Source organism: Ascaphus truei, chromosome 2 (genome assembly GCF_040206685.1).
Source record: "Ascaphus truei isolate aAscTru1 chromosome 2, aAscTru1.hap1, whole genome shotgun sequence".
NCBI lineage: Eukaryota > Metazoa > Chordata > Amphibia > Anura > Ascaphidae > Ascaphus > Ascaphus truei.
Window position 1 is genome coordinate 460,930,678 of NC_134484.1, and position 17,171 is coordinate 460,947,848.

A 17,171-nucleotide genomic window follows, 5' to 3' on the forward strand; every position below is an offset into this window, starting at 1 on the left:
TTCTGAGATTTGGAGCAGAAAAGTCATCCCCTTGCCTTCTTTGTGCAGACTAGAGCAGACAATATGTACTGTAGTGCTGAGAGTATTCTAAAACAAATCTCTGGCAATCACCAACAAGACCCAGGTACATGCTGGGTACATGCTGGGTACATGCTGCAACATTTCTGCAGACAGACTAATGGCCCAAAGTGAATGGGACTGCCAGGGACCCCTGCTGTCTTAATCCGATGGGCCATAAGTCTCTGCAGAAATGTCACTGAAATGTTTGCAGCATTTACCCAGCATGTACCCGGCATGTACCAGGATCTGGTTGGTGATAGCCCCAGATTTTCCAAGGCAAGTTTAAGGCAAGTTTTAGAATACTCATCGGCGCACCTGTACATCCTTGTACTTAGCTTTGTTCCTTAATCCATTTATACATCTTATCTATTGTATAATACAAGACTTGTATCTAATAGCCTTTAATACCCATAGAAAATACACAGAGTGAAGGAGAAAGCAGCCTGAAGTGAATTCTGATATACTTCAGGCTCCACCAGTGATCCAATCTACTGGCTGGTGTTTCCTCTCCCTGGTCTTGCCCCAGCTTTGCAGCTGAAAGGCATTCATCTATCACCTCCACAAATCATTACATTGTTCACCTTCTTCCTTTCTCTCCTGCCCGTTCCCCTGCTTTCCTTTGATAATCCGGGAAATGTTGGCCACTGAAGCTTTGACTTTCTGCTTGAGACTTTGGTCTGAGGACTTCCCATGGGGTCTGAACAGTTTGATGCATTTCCTGGAAGTGGGACCTTTTCTCTCTTTAGTTGCAGCTTTGTGAGGCTCGGAGGGTGGTGGCAGTGTCTGAGCTGGAGCACAGGTCTCCGTTTCTAAATCCTTTGACACTTTTGGTTCCACTGTTGTTTCAAAAACACTGCCTTTCAAATGCTGCGTTTGTTCAGGATAGTTTTGCTGCAGCAAGGACAAATGAAATGTCTCAGCAATAAGAGGGTGTTTCTGTTCTTCAATATGTAGCGATTGTTTAGTCACAACTGTAGATGGGTCCACATGGAATCCTTCTGGTCTCTCGCATTCAGTGGTTTCTTGTGGGAATGCCTTCCTGCCACGAAGATCAAAGACATGGAATTGTGCAGGTTCCAGATCAAATGGACCAATTGTTAAACGCTCCAAGCAGGTGGATGCGCTGTCATTGAGCAGGTCTGTAATCTCCACCAGTGAAACCTCAGAGTGTCTGCCAGTTTCGTCAAAGTCAGAGAAATTATCGGACCTCCTTCCCGTCCCAGAACTGTCAGAATGAGATATAAATGTTTTGCTGGAGCTGCAGCTTTCAATGGTAAACTCTTCAAAGGGCTCATGAGGAAGAGGAGAGGCGTGTGCTTGGCTGAGGGATTCATAAAAGCTGCACTGTGAGATGGATGTGGCTTCTGATTCTTTCATGGCCTGAGCTAATGGGCTGGGTTCCTTTGCAGGAGCCTCTGCAACCCCTCCACGGTCCGTCTCAATGAAATTACTTTCGTGTTGCAGTTGTGCTGTTGACTTAGATAGTTTACCTACCGGTGGTAAAGGAGGAGCTCTATGGAACATCTGACCTTGTTGACCTACCAACACATTCATCTCCTCTGACAGATAGATCATTTCACCTACCAGGCACTCGAGAGCAGCACACTGCTCTTTGCTATAAACAGGGGACCTTAACTCCTTGCTTGTACTGTGGCAGTTAACATCCTGAAAGGGTATTTTATCAGGAACTGTTGGGGCGGCTGTTTTTATTTCATCCTGTAGGATTAGGGGCACGGGACTTTCAGTTTGATTATCCACACCTGATGCAGGCTCCTGGTATACAGAGGTTTTCAGTGTAACTTCACCATCACACTGGGTGGTGGAGACTGGCCTTGCAGGATGAGAATCTGAAACCAGTTTAGCTGTCAGAGTATCTGTGGTACTCTTCTCTTCTAACTGCTCTGTAGGGGTAAGTATTTGAATACGTTCTGTATCTGGTGCAGTTATTGTTTGTGTGAGTGTAACAGCCCCATGTTTGTCATCACCCTGTCCTTCAATAGCTATGTTTTTCTTTAGAGAGGGTGAAATTGCCCTACTTCCTTGATGCATTACTGCTATGTCTGTGTTGTCATCACTAAACTGTACTGCATGGATTGACTTTTCTATGGTGAATTCTGGAGAATGCCGAGTCTCCTGTCTTATATTTCTCTCTTTGGTGTGATAATCATCATGAGATTTGCTTGGTGTGGTTGACTTTTCTGTTGGAGTGTGTGAAGCTAGAAAAGTATTTGTCTCAGAGGTTGTTTTGATTGTAAGTTTAACACCACCTCCAACTTCAATAGAATGCCCTTCAAATGGAGTGGCTGGGACAGTTGCTTGTGATGTGCTTGTGCTTTTCATATCATCGGTATAACATTTTGAGGCTGATGGTTGTGTTGTTGCATCCTGTGAAACTGGCACATTTTTCTGTTGCAGAAATGCTATTATTGTACTCTCATCATCACATGATGCTGCAGAAGATGGTCCTTCTTTAACTGAGCCAGAAACCAGCCTAGGTTGTTGATGTAGGACTGCAATAATTATGCTCTCACTCTCTAAGGGGGGTGCAGAAAGTGGCCTTTTTGTTGAAGAGTTTAAACCAAGTGTAGGATTCTCATTATCTTCACGTTGCTCTTGACTCTTTCTCCTTTCTTTTATTGGATCCATTAGACCCTTGAGAGGTTCATCTTCTATTGAAGGTTTTTCAGAAAGAAACTCAATATTCATGTCAAATGTATTAGCTTCCACTGGTTCATCTTTTGAGGTATCAGGATCGACTTCCTCCAGAAGAGGTCCCTTGTAAACACTCAGGGACCTGGATTTGTAATCATCAAGTGAGCGGCTTCTGCTGGAGGCTTTAAAAGAGGACCTCACTGATTCCTTCGCAGTGTCAAATGAGACAGACTTTTTCAGAGAGCAAGGCGGACCATCTTGGTCCATCTGAGGCTTCTCATGTGACAGCATCCTTTGTTCCATTGCAAATTGTTCTAGCAGTGGCTCCCGCAGACCGCTCAAAATCTTTTGTGAGTATCCTGCTTTCATTAAGCTCCTTCGTGCTCTTTCACGATGCCTGATGAATTCTTTCTCCTTTAATAACCCTTCTCTCGGAGACATCATTGGACCTTCACAAGCTTGATTGTAAAAAGTGCTGTTGATGATACTCTGCCTTGGCACACATACTAACGGTGGTTTATCAACTCCTTTTTGAATCAGTAAAGCACTGTCGGCAGAGGAACCTCTGAACAAGCAACCGGTCTTTCCTTTCTTTGATGCTAGGTCGCCAACTTCAATTGTAGCTGCTTTAAACAAGGGGGGCTTCCCTGGAGATGTTTCTATGGAATGAACTAACTCTCCCTCCGTTTCCTCCAGCTGTATTTTGTTTTCACCCACTGCAACAGTCTCCTCGATATCTTTTTTTAGTCTTGCCGTATGAGTTTTATCACTAAGTTTCCCTTCCTGCATTATGTCCTCCCCACTTCTCTGCTTTTCGGTTTCTGATGTACATTGTTGTTGAGGTGTCTCCTTATCAGACATTTTGAAAATAGACAGGTGTAGTTCCAGGGAAGGATTACAGTCTCTGGCTGTGGGGCTGCTATCACTTTCATTATCGGAAGAGGAACCACTGCTGGAGGAAGAACTGCTACAGTCGACCAAGTGTCGGGCAACTCCCAAGGAGGTACTCTCCAGCTTTCCTTGCAGAAGTTCTGGAATTGATCTCATCACCAGAATGGATTTATAGCACATTAAGGAACGCTAAAAGCAGAAAGAGAAAATCATGACATATGAATAGAAAATAAGAGATAATACAAAGCAACGTGAGTATCATTTATCAAAGTCTCCGGGATGCATAGCGGGGGCAAATAAAACTGCACCAGATGTATCAAGCAAACGCATTTTCATTGCTTCGTTCATCATATGCATGATTAGTCGGCCTCTGTTTCTTGCACCTCCCTAATAAATATTCAGTAGATAGAAACACATCTATTTTTTTTTTTAGATATAACACATGGTTAACCAATAATATCTTAAAACCATGCACATGATAAACAGAATATATTATGGTGCACCACAATTTACAAATTGCTTTAAAAAAAAAAACCGATATAAAGTATAAAATTATAGATACACATTTTTTTTAACTTCTACAATTGTATCAATCACAATTGTAAAATAAATAATCCCATAAAGTGCATACCTACATTTCATTAAAGACCATGGAGCTCCCTATATGTCAGTTTCCGTCCCATGCTAATCATGCCCTATAAGGTCATAAATAATTCATACCATTGCGATAAGCAAGAGTAGATAGTACACTTTGTTTACTTCCACTTTTATTTCATATCTAAGATGTAGGGTTCTCCTGAGACACCATTCGATGAATGACCTCCAATGAGAGAATACGTAAATACAGTCCACTAACCAGTGAGAAAATAACATTGGTTAATGATTTTGATAAGAAGACAGTATTAGCACTGAGTTAACGGGCCTCTGTAGATCTGTGCCTGAGGGATCTCCTCAAATAACTGGAATCCTGATCTAGTACGTGATCTTCAACACAGTTTACTTATTCTCTCACTGGGGTCACTAATCAAGTTAACGCAATGCAATTTACGTCCGAACATAGCGTTAGTGAGCTTTAAAGATAGAGGTTAGCGCTGAACGAGGTGTTAACTTAGGTTAACATCTTAAGTTAATAATGGACCTCTGTGGATCAGGACCTAAGATAGCAATTAAAGGAGAAATAGTAATGATGTGAAATGTCCATCTGCTTGGTGTGAACTGCAGTGAGTTCATCCAGAAGCCAGGACATGCAGGATTCCTTGCGGGGAGCATCGCTCTGGGACAATGTTTCAGATGTCATTGTGGGTTAGATTCCAGTGATAATCAATCAAGGTGGCTTAGTATCAAGTTAGAGGCAGGGTCATAACACACACACATTTTTTTCAGATTTTTGGAGGGCTGACGTTTCAGAAATGGGAACTATTTAAGGGATTCTTTGGCAGGGTGGATGTATTTAAGTGGGGTGCATAAGCAATGGTAAAAAATGTTTAAAAAATGCAATACTTTTCGGCGTCAAGGCTCAGGACGATTGATGGTATATTATTTTTGGTAGCTAATGTCACCAACTCAATAATACGTCTGGTATTGACCACAGCTTGTCTTCCTGGGATAAAACCCACATGATCTGGATGAACCAGTGATAGGAGGACTTTATTTAAACTATTAGCTAATATTTTGGAGAATATTTTTAAGTCAGAGTTTAACATTTTAATAAAAATGAAGTTAAAAAAAAAAATGCAATACTTAAAGCTTTTGTGTCAGGCAGTTTAGTAAAAACATAAGGAAAAGGAAACCAATATGGTCCTCAAAGGAGGTGTCAGGTATTGTAACGGAGAAAAAGGCAGCTTTTAGAAAATATAGACATACGAAGGAGATGGAAGATAGAGAACTACATCAGGTCATGCAGAAGGAGGCTAAGCAAGTAATCAGACATGCAAAGGCCCAACCAGAGGAGAACATAGCCCAGTCAGGGAAGATAGAAGGAGGGCTAAAAGATATAGAACAAGGTGAAGGAGATAGACCACAGGTCTACTGTATATACAGAGGATACAATCCTAATTGAATTTTCAAAGCTGAAAGTGGACCGGTCAATGGGGCCAGATGGGATACATCCAAGGATATTAAAAGCACCAAGGGGTGTGCTGGCAACACCTTTAACAAAACTATTTAACAAGACACTATCGACAGGTATAATTCCAGATGACTAGAGAAAAGCAAAAATAGTCCCACTTCACAGAAGTAGGGAGGAGACAGGTAATTACAGGCCAGTGAGCCTGACCTCAGTAGTGGGGTAATGTATAGAAGCATTGCTGAAAGACAGAATTGTTGGATATCTAAAGTCCACCAACTTACAAGATCCAATGTAGCATGGGTTTACTGGGGGAAGATTATGTCAAACAAACCCGATTGATTTTTCAACTGGGTAATTACGGTAATAGATCAGGGTGGAACAGTAATTTACCTAGATTTTAGTGAGCCCCTTGACACATAGAAGACTGGTACAGACGTTTCAGAGCCGGGGATCGGATTCTAAGGTGGTTGACTGGCTAAGACATTGGTTGACGGATAGGCAGCAGGGAGTGGTAAATGGAAGACACTCAGAAGTGGGGAAAGTGACCAATGGAGAACGTCGGGGATCCCTACTGAGACTGGTCCTCATTAATATCTTTATTAATCACAGTACAGAAAGTCCGGAGTGGAAAGCAAGACTTCTTGCCGATGACACAAAGATCTGCAACACTTCGGGAAGGTAAACAAAATGTATAATGATTTATGTCGATTAGAGGAATGGTCAAGAGTACGGCAACGAAACTTTAATACCGAAAGGTGCAAAACCAAAAAGAGAAACACCTCCTAGCTCAGCCAGGTATATGATAGTGTAGGGGAGCACTAGGGTTATGTTTAGAACAGAGAAAAAAGGTTTTGGTGTTGTTATTAGAGATGCAACAACACCCAAGATCCCCTTACAGTGCACGCTCCTATATGTAAAAGGATTATAGTTATCAGATGCCGACATAGCTGGCTAAATAGTGGAACACCGTATAAGCCAGGTGATTATCTATACATCTACCCCTGATATGTAAACTGAAGATGTGGGAAACTTAAAATACTTTATTCAAACTCAAATTGTAAAATAAATGGGGGAATATTGGCACACACAAAACTCAGACACTGTACAACAATTTACAATAGAAAAGCTAGAAATGCTTTAATTTCTGAGACTTGAAAGACTGCCCAGCGGTTAAATGTGTTATTCGCTGGGTTGGATCCGAGGCTTAGTCAACTCCTGGATTCAATCTTTGAACTTGCAGTTTGAGTGACTTGTGGGCTTCTGGACACAACGATTGCTGGTATACACTTTTATCTATTTATCCCATTTTTTAATGTCTCATATTATCACAACCACCTATGTTGGTGGTCACACTGTTAGAGCCTGCAGGCCACTGGGCTGGTAGCCGGTGGCTACAGTATCTTGCAGGTTTATAGCTCAATCAATGTCGGTTTTGATTGAATTGCTCGTAGGCTGTGCTGCTTAATATTGTTTCCCACAGTAATTAGTGGTGAGGCAACACACTTCGGATTTTAAACGGAGACAACGAACAGCCATATTGTGGCCACTTCAAATGGTGGAGTCATGGAGAGGCATATATTAATGAGGTTAAAAAGAACCACTGGTAGCTGTTTGTTCTGATAGAGCCGTTCGTATTAATGTCAGATAGGGCTATTACAGACAACTATTCATACAGAACGTGCATGAAATGGCTGTTGTTAAATCACCCGTTGATTGTTCCAAACTGTGCTAGAAGATATCTATTTCCACAATGGTTCGTGCAGAGACAGCAAAATCCTGCTTTACAGAACAAGCAGGGGGACTGCTACTATATAGCCACTTCAGACAGCGAGACTTGGAAAATGTTAGGCATCAAATGCTGTCATTCATTTTCCATACACTCCCGCATTGAGTGCACCATTCTGTTCATAGCGGGGGGATAAGTTAGCTTTGTACAGTAACTTCTCTTGATTAGCTTAATCAGATCCAAAATACTTATAGATCATACAGTATCTGCTGCTGGTCTTGAACAAGCACTGTTAACCTCTATCATATATAGGGGCATTGGACCGCAACAAAGTCGTTTCTCAACTCTGGGACCTCCCTGAGCTGGTATGATCAGCTGTTGAGGATAACAGAGGCAGCAGCGGTATCTATCCTCTGTTACAGGTATCGTGAAGTGCCGCTCCCTTAGCCATCTATGAAGTAGTTAAATGGTTTTAAGAAGAGGCACGGCAATCACTGCCACATTGAGCACATTTTTGTACTCGTTGTGGAGTGACGCGTGTGGTATTTTCCACTCAGTTCAAGTACCTGTGAGGTAAGTATGAGGCTCTTCACAGAACGCGGGGTCCACTTCCACATTGAGTATAGTTTTTACTCGCCGTGGAGTGATAGTACAGTATAGTATTAACCACTGAGACGGGAGGGGGTAACCAGGCTATACAATAAAGGTTAAGCCCAGCTGGTTACCCCTGAAATCGTGGGGTCCCTGGCAGCTACCTAGCACCATAAGCCAGGGGCCAGGGATTATACATGAAGTGTCCCCTGATTTTCCTGTTTACATGTTCCCCTTGCCCTAGAAACGTGAAGCTTCTTGTGTGTAAGTTTTAGGTGGGATATTTGGGTCGAAATGCAATTAGTTTGTTTGCAGGAGTTCATGGGCCAACGTTACCGGTAGTCACCTAATTCTCCCCGGCGTGCAGGCATCATTTGCCGGTACGCGGGTTGAATTACTCCGGGGCTGCCCTGTGTCCCCAGACTCCTGGTTTTCGAGCCCAAATATCCCAGTCCTATGTCCCACATAAATATTGTCCCTGCACCATTATCAGGTATGTCTGCATCACTCAGCCACGAGCGGATGAATTTATGGTGTAAGTGGGAGGAGCGTTCCTTGGAGTTACATTTGCATGTTAGCACAGGTCTCTCTCTGTATTAAGAAACGTGGGCTGTGCGTTACTCTTCTTGATGGCTTTCTGCATTGGTTTTCCCTCCGTCCCGTGTCGGAAGTCATTTTTTTTAACGCAGAATACTAGTGTGGCCCGCGCCAATTTCTACAGGACGATAAATATTCTTCATAAAACATGTTGTGTTTCAGTCATATAGAAAAACACACGGTTTTAACGCAAATTCATCAGCCCGGACCACTTTCTTGATACACAACCCGGTATGTTTAAAACATTATTATTATTTCTTTTTAAATCTTGGTAATCTACAATAATTTAAAGACATTACAATGGAACCACTTTCAAAATAGGTCCTTTTTGTGAGAACTGCACCTTAAGGTAAAGGTCATTACTATAGTGATTAATGGCAAATAAAATGATTAGTACACTACTGACCTGCCACCTGCTTCGCGCTACCAGGAATTTGAGGCTATTCGTGTTGATAGTTTGGGGTTTCTCTGAACTGGAAAGCTCCTGAAACAGAAACACAGCGTCCCCCAGATCTTTATAACGTTTTATCACGGCGGATACGTCAACCAAAGTGAGATTTGTGAGTCTTGTACTATAAAATATGCATTTTAAATGGAGAAGCCATGTTTTATATCAGTGAGACGCTATTGGTGTCTATGGGGGGGTATTCACTAAAGTCCCCCACCTGCGAAACGGGTGCAAATCCAGAACAAATGAATCACACCGGAATAATCAATGGAAAACTCCAATGGCTTTCAATGGCATTCCTTTCCATTGATAAATCTGGTGCTTTTTATTTGCTCTGGTTTGCCACAGTTTTGCATTTGGGGGACTTTAGTAAGTACCACCACTGAGACTCTGCTTCAGCTAAAGACTGACTGCAAATCAGTGGCACTCATAGAACTGACACGCATGTAAGAGTGACATTGGCACGGTACAGTTTGGTGCATAACATGCTGACAGCAGAAGGATTCCTGCTCTAAAGAACACTGGAGGCCTCTCTCTCAGAAAAGAGTTGTGTTTTTTTCCCATCAATGAAGCTGAAATTATATAGATGTAACATTTTGCAGCATAAGGACGAGGACGTCTTACCAGAAACCAGCTATGTTGGATGCATTCCATCGCACTTGGCCGGGCTCTGAGAACAAGAAACAAATTCATGTAGCACCGCGTCAGGGGAGATAATAAAATAATGACGTGCCATGCGTAGCAGCGCCCCCCACGTAAGCAAACCATTTAGGATGAAGTATGAAGTAACTTCTCCCTATACGAAAACCTCATTCATGTCATCTTATTTCAAAAGTAATGACAGCTTTACACTAATATATATTCTGTATCAGAAGAGTGTGTCGTGTTCTGCACATTGAGCACAAATTGGTGCTAATCATTGTTTATGATGTTTTTGGACCAGTTAGTATAAGTGGTCACACTCTATACATACAGAAGATAAGCGCATGTTCTGGGAGCTCAAGGTGAAAGGAGAATGGGCATTCTCTTGGGAGAAAATAGTAAAAACCAGCGTGCAATAGAAAACTATATATATACAGTACCAGCAAAACCACCACAATTTAGACCCACCCGGAAGTAGAACTTGGTAGTGGGGTTTGCACTTGGTTCTTGGTTGTGAGTGGGTAGAATTGCTGGTGGTTATCAGTGAATGTATACAACGGGCCGTGTGTTTCTTCCGCTGTAATTCTTACAAAGGTAACTGATGGCATATTAATATAGAATTGTAATGAATGTTTTCTAGGACTCGTTTATGGAGTTTCTGGTCCAGATAGACAGTACAGCTAACCCCACAGGCCACTCTTACATCCCCTACGTAGGAAGGTTCTCCACTCTTTCTCTTCTCGGAGATCATCTTCCTCTGAGCTATCTGATACTGATCTACATATTCCTCTCTGAATCTGGGCGCTATCCTGGTCCCAGACTCAACCTACAGTCTTAGAACCCTGCTTCTTTGTCCCACGGACATTATCCCAGTTTGCCTTTTTCCTGGATACTGTAAATCTATTTCTTAAACTCCAAGGTACATCTGGAAGAGGGCATCATGTGATTCCAGCTTCTTTTTTTTGCGTGGATTATACCATTCAAAGAGGTAATCCTATTCTTCAATGTCCAGTACAGTACCAACATATCTAGTCTTTCTAGCCTCTAATGCAGGGTTGGGCAACTCCAGTCCTCAGGGGCCACAAACAGGTCAGGTGTTAAAGAAATCCCTGCTTCAGCACAGATGGTTTAATCAGTGGCTCAGATTGAGCCATTTGTGCTGAAGCAGGGATATCCTGAAAGCCTGACCTGGTGGTGGCCCTTGAGGACTGGAGTTGGCCAGCCCTGATCTAATCTCTGCGTAAAAATACATGAAACAAACTTACTCTGGAGACATCTGGATTGTTCTTCTCATGAAGTCCTTTGCTTCTTCACTCAAGCGAATGAACTCCGCGCTATGCCAGCTGATGTTCCCTTGCTGTACGTTGAGCAGCGTTTCCAAGTCATTCTGACCAGCAAACGGGGATGTGCACACCAAGCTACAAGTGTCCAACAAAAGGGCAGAAATGGGAAAAGTCAACATTTAAGCCCATATTTACTAATCGATGCTCTGCCGTACGGAAAGGGACATGTGGTCACGGCCGTTTTGCCGTGACCAAATAGCCGAAAGGACCTGGCCACAACTCACTCTGCCACAGCAGCCGATCCGCCGCTGGAATCCACGCCGCCGGCTACTTCTAAGGTAAGTTTTATTACGGTTTAGGGTAGGGGGGGGGTTAATTTAAGGGCTTTGTTTGCAGTTACGGTAGGGGGGTTCATTTAAGGGGTTTTAGCGGTTAGGGTAGGGGATGTTAGGGTAAGGGCTTAGGGTAGGTTTTGTTAGGGTAAACGCTTAGTGTAGGGGTTATTAGGGTAAGGGTTTAGAGTAGGGGTTTTAGGGTAAGGTCTTAGGGAAGGGGGTGTTAGGGTAAGGGCTTAGGGTAGTGGATGTTAGGGTAAGGGGTTAGGGGAAGGGATTTTAGGGTAAGGTTTTAGGGAAGCGGGTGTTAGGGTAAGGGGTGTTAGGGTAAGGGATTTAGGGTAAGAGTTTAGGGTAAGTAAGGGCTTAGGGTAGGGGATGTTAGGGTAAACGCTTAGGGTAGGGGATTTAGGGTAAGGGTTTAGGGTAAGGGATTTAGGGTAAACGCTTAGGGTAGGGGATTTAGGATAAGGATTTAGGGTAGGGGATTTAGGGTAAGGGTTTAGCGTAAGGGATTTAGGGTAAGGTCTTAGGGTAGGAGCTGTTAGGGTAAGGACTTAGGGTAGGGGATTTAGGGTAAGGGCTTAGGGTAGGGGATTTTAGGGTAAGGCCCTTACGTTAGCGGCCGACAGTGAAGTGGCCGGTGGTGGAAGCTACCAGCGGCAGGGCAGTGCCGGTGGCCATTTGGTTGTGGCAAAACAGCCAGGACCAAACGTCCTAAACCGCTGCCGTAAGCCACCTGAATAAAGTGACTGTAAGGTGTCTTCCACTGCCGGGTGGCGTTCTATAGCACCACTTAGTAAACACAGCTATTTTTTTTAATTAGTGAGTATTTCTTGATCTTGCTCTAACTAACACCGTGTCCTGCACCTTCTGTCGTCCAAAACAGATGTGAAGTGCTGAATTGGAAAGCGCAGATACCATAACGTGTAAATCCTGAAATTCATGTGGGCATGGTTTGAAGCCGTTTCAAAGTGATACTGAGAATGATTGCAGCTCACAATACCCCGTGTGTCAGTGCATTACACACACATTCATGTATCTTACACATGAATTACACGTAAACGTGCATTGTATAAGGCTTAATCACTCGAAACCTAATTTCCATAATAGCAGCACACTATACGTTATAGTGATTCTGAGTTTCTTAATACACCTTCAACCTGCTCAAACCTGAAGCCCGAAAAGTAGAAAACGTGACGAATTAAAAAAAATTTAGAAAACAATTGACATCACTTAAAAATAATAATTACAAATTTATTTGTCTAATTAGAGTTTACCAATATATTTATCGATCACATAAGATCATGCCGTGTCTATTTTTTACGGTTTTAAGTCAGTCCGAACAGGGAAACAGCTAAAAACGGGGACATTTGACAGATTTTGAAAAATTGTCGGGACACCGGAACGTTTAATGAAAATCCGAGAAAGAACCGGCTAAACCGTGGAGTACAGTCACACTAATCCTTTGGTCCGCGGATTTCAGCGGATCAATCTCTAAAAGGGCGATTTGCGTTTTGTGGATTTTTTCATTGCCATTAACTTAAGACACTTAAGAATCCGCGCATCGGATCGCTGAATCCGTGGATTGGATTCCACAAATCCATTCACGGGTTGTATCCAATGGCGTTTTTTTTGGATGAATCCGCGCGGATTGAAACCGGCCAAATCCGTTTTTGGATTTTACACCGCGAAACGGATTTTGGGGGGTAACATCTGCAAAATTACAGGAAATGGATTTGGATGGATTCTCCCATCTGGAACCCTAACCATGTCTGCAATGTTGAGTTTCTTTGCTAGAGACCACCCACCTCATTTCTAACCCAAGGTAATAACACTAGCAGAGTGCTTCTCTTAGCTGGGGTTTCTATTTCAGTGTTTGGAGAGAGCTGAGAGGCATTTTGCCAGCTGAGAGTTCGCCAGTATAATTATTGGCAGGAGCCAACACTGGTTTCCATGTCTCCCTTCTCCCTGAGCAGAACAAGCTTCAAACGTTTCGGAAGAAACAGGAATTCATATGAGGTCTGGATTGAATTTGAACGTTGTTGTCCATCCCATGTTGTGTAGTGTATCCGTACATTGGCTTCCTATCATTTAATAATCTTCACTATAAATTATTCATAGCTTTGCAGTACAAGATGTATCACACAAACGAATCCCTGTGCTATTTGTTTTTGCATTGAGGGTCAACTGCATTTCATTGAATTAATTAAGTGATGCAAAATACTTCCTGATGGACCCCGGTATTTACTGAGCTTAAATCCTAGTTGTTTTTTTTAAACTGTGTATTCAGATGCAACCAAAGTAAATATATTGCAACCCATTGAAAGGAGCAGTTATTGATGAGCTGGAAATTCACAGCTATTGATTATTGGACACAATTTGTATCTAAGAATTTACTAATATGCCAACTGTTGTAATGTCTAACATGTATAAGTGACTGCATTATGTAAGTGCAATGTGCGAACATCACCTATAGAACATGTTTTAGGGGAGATTGATCAAGAGCAAAACTGGGACAGAGAAATGTTCATTCTGTGCCCCTTGTGGCGTATATGTACAGAGAGTTGGAAATGGCTTTTTGCCACACAAATGTCGCATAGAAAGCACAAGTTCAGTTTGACGTGTGCGCCTACTTACTAATCTGACATCTCTCAATCTGCACCAGCGGCGGCATAAAGCTATTTTTTCATTTTTTTGGGCACACATAAATGAACAACGCCAGGTGTACTTGTGGTAATGATATGTGCTAAAAAGGAACGTATCTGTGCTCCAATAAAAAAGCACAAGGCGCGTCAAAAACGCCCGCCAAGTGCAACTCGGCAGGGAACGTAAAACGTCTGTTCATGGTGCTAGCGCAGAATTAAGTTTCTATGTACCAACAAAAACTTTATTTACCGCAGCAGGTGTTTCATTTAATTAGCAAAATGTATTATTTTCACAGCTATTAAACATAAAATTACACTGATGATTGATATTTACTAGCACTAGTTCTAAGTACAAATAATATTACACTAATGATTGATATTTACTAGCACTAGTTCCAAGTAAAAATAATATTACACTAAAATGACTGATATTTACTAGCACTAGTTCTAAGTACAAATAATATTACACTGATGACTGATATTTACTAGCACTAGTTCTAAGTAAAAATAATATTACACTGATGACTGATATTTATTAGCACTAGTTCTAAGTAAAAATAATATTATACTAATGACTGATATTTACTAGCACTAGTTCTAAGTAAAAATAATATTACACTAATGATTGATATTTACTAGCACTAGTTCCAAGTACAAATAATATTACACTAATGATTGATATTTACTAGCACTAGTTCTAAGTAAAAATAAATATACCTCATTCTGTTTCAATTTAAATTGTATCAAATCAGGTATTCAACATGACGGGATGTGTCAATTAACAACAACAAATGAAGCGGTATATATGAAGATGCCCATGGAGGTGAGGATCTCTGGAAGCAGGGGGTCCTCGGAGCTGAAATGAACGGGGTTCTGTTCTGGAGACCCCCTGCATCAAACCAACAGGTAGGGGGGAGGCGACCAAAAATATTGATGGCATGGATTGCTTCTTTAAAACCTAAAATCCCTAAATATAACATTTTAGTACAAGGTCCCTTTGAATTAACCCCCAAAACAGCACCATATTTATAAAAAGAAAAGGAATTGGAGTTCTTTGTGTGATAAGACTGGTATAATTATTTTGTGCTAGTTTTGCCCAGTTTTGCGGAGGGGGAACCTTTGCCCTTTGAACGTCCTATGTATCAAGATACTTTGCTCCAATTTTGACTCACGTGCACCAGTTTGTGATTTGTGGAGACAATGCTATTAGAGATAGTTGGGGTTACTTACAATACATCTGATCTCAGACGCACTATTAGAGAGGGTTGGGGTTCCTTACAATGCATGTTATATCAGACACGCTATTAGAGAGGGTTGGGGTTCCTTACAATGCATGTTATATCAGACACGCTATTAGAGAGGGTTGAGGTTCCTTACAGTGAGTCAGATCTCAGACGCGCTATTAGAGAGGGTTGGGGTTCCTTATAATACATCTGATCTCAGATGCGCTATTAGAGAGGGTTGGGGTTCCTTACAATGCATCTGATCTCAGACGAGTTATTAGAGAGGGTTGGGGTTCCTTACAATGCATCTAATCTCAGACGAGTTATTAGAGGGGGTTGGGGTTCCTTACAATTCATCTGATCTCAGACGCACTATTAGAGAGGGTAGGGGTTCCTTACAATGCATCTGATCTCAGACACGCTATTAGAGAGGGTTGTCATTCCTAACAATGTATCTGATCTCAGAAGCACTATTAGAGAGCGTTAGGGTTCTGTACAATACTTCTGTGTGAGGAGGCGCACTCCTCCTCACACAGAAGAAAAGAAATTGCCAACCATTGGGACACAGACCAGTCGCTTTTTGAGGGTGTTGAGCTGCTACACTTCATGTTGTATTTTTATATTACCTTATTTCACCAAGGGTTGGTGAAGGTTAATCACATTATTCACATTTGAAGTTTCTGCACTGTTGTTATATTTATAACACTTTGTCACTTATTGTTATTCACATTTGTCCAAGACGCGCTCATTCCACCCCCCCCCCCTTTCCCTCATACTTTCTGTGCAATACATCTGATCTCAGACGTGCTATTAGACAGGGTTGGGGTTCCTTACAATGCATCTGATCTCAGACGCGCTATTAGAGAGGGTTGGGGTTCCTTACAATGCATCTGATCTCAGACGTGCTATTAGAGAAGGTTGAGGTGCCTTACAATGCTTCTGATCTCAGACGCGCTATTAGAGAGGGTTGGGGTGCCTTACAATGCTTCTGATCTCAGCCGCACTATTTGAGAGGGTTGGGGTTCTGCAGAATTTCACAATATAATTATAGGGTTCCTTAACCACAAAAAGGTTGGAAACCAGTGCTCTAAGATATCTATTTATCAAAGTCAAGGCTGCAAAGCTAGGTCAAAATTAAGCTACAAAATCACCCCATTTATTAAAGGAACAAAATATGCTTTCAACATGGTTCTGCTCGGTGCTCCAATATTGACTTGGGTTTGGAGATGTTTGTAAATAGACTAACACCTATTTTTGACCCCAATTACTGCAAGTCTGTCTTTAATAGAAATACATGGTGCAGAGAATCCTTCTAAGTCCTGCATCATGTGGCCCTTTCAGGCAGAGCAGATCACAATCACAACACCTTTCTGGTTTCTTCCTGTGGCTTTGGGTACGCCAAAGTCTGCAACATCTGGACTGCAAATGAAAATCCTACTTGTGAGCACATGCGCACGTCTCAGACAGGTCTGCAAACCCTGCCCTTCCCCATTATCTCTTAGCACACAGTGCTTCCACTGCAGCCAGGGATTCTGGGTAATGGCATGCAAATGAGCACACAGTGTGTCACTCTTTACTTGTAGTCCATTTTAACATGGAGCCCTGTAACATTTGGACTGCACGTTTGTTGCTGCCATCATACTGCATATACCAGTATGTGTACAACTCCAGGAAAACGTGTATACTTTATGCCCTCTGGGTTCCATAGTCTGTTATTTGCATTTATGGGCAACAGGCAACAGTTTTGTGTTCCTCTGCTATTATTATTTACTTCCTTAGAATATTTAAGAAAAATGATTACAGTAAAAATAAACTCAAAACAGACAGCAAAGATTACTCACCATAAATAGCTGGTCACCCCAATAGGCCTACAAAACATTGCAAGAAGAAATAATTGATCAGCACTCCCTGCATTATTCATATATAACGTGGCGCGGCGGTGCAACGTTTTTAGAAGTGAACAAACATTGGGGGTCGAACAAGCTCTCCGGAGACCGCAATATTGGC

At 42.1% G+C, this 17,171-nt stretch overlaps 1 protein-coding gene across 29 annotated transcripts in view; it reads right to left on the bottom strand.

Annotated features, from left to right (window-relative positions):
- Positions 1 to 17,171, bottom strand: part of OBSCN (obscurin, cytoskeletal calmodulin and titin-interacting RhoGEF) — a 462,171-nt gene that overhangs the window by 30,701 nt on the left and 414,299 nt on the right. For all 29 annotated transcript variants that reach the window (XM_075588062.1, XM_075588043.1, XM_075588055.1 and 26 more), the window contains 5 exons: positions 17,006 to 17,032; positions 10,941 to 11,093; positions 9,658 to 9,703; positions 8,992 to 9,069; positions 642 to 3,792 (listed from right to left, as the gene is read on the bottom strand). In XM_075588062.1, coding sequence (XP_075444177.1) covers positions 642 to 3,792; positions 8,992 to 9,069; positions 9,658 to 9,703; positions 10,941 to 11,093; positions 17,006 to 17,032 — 3,455 coding nt within the window. The remainder of the gene's footprint in view (positions 1 to 641; positions 3,793 to 8,991; positions 9,070 to 9,657; positions 9,704 to 10,940; positions 11,094 to 17,005; positions 17,033 to 17,171) is intronic.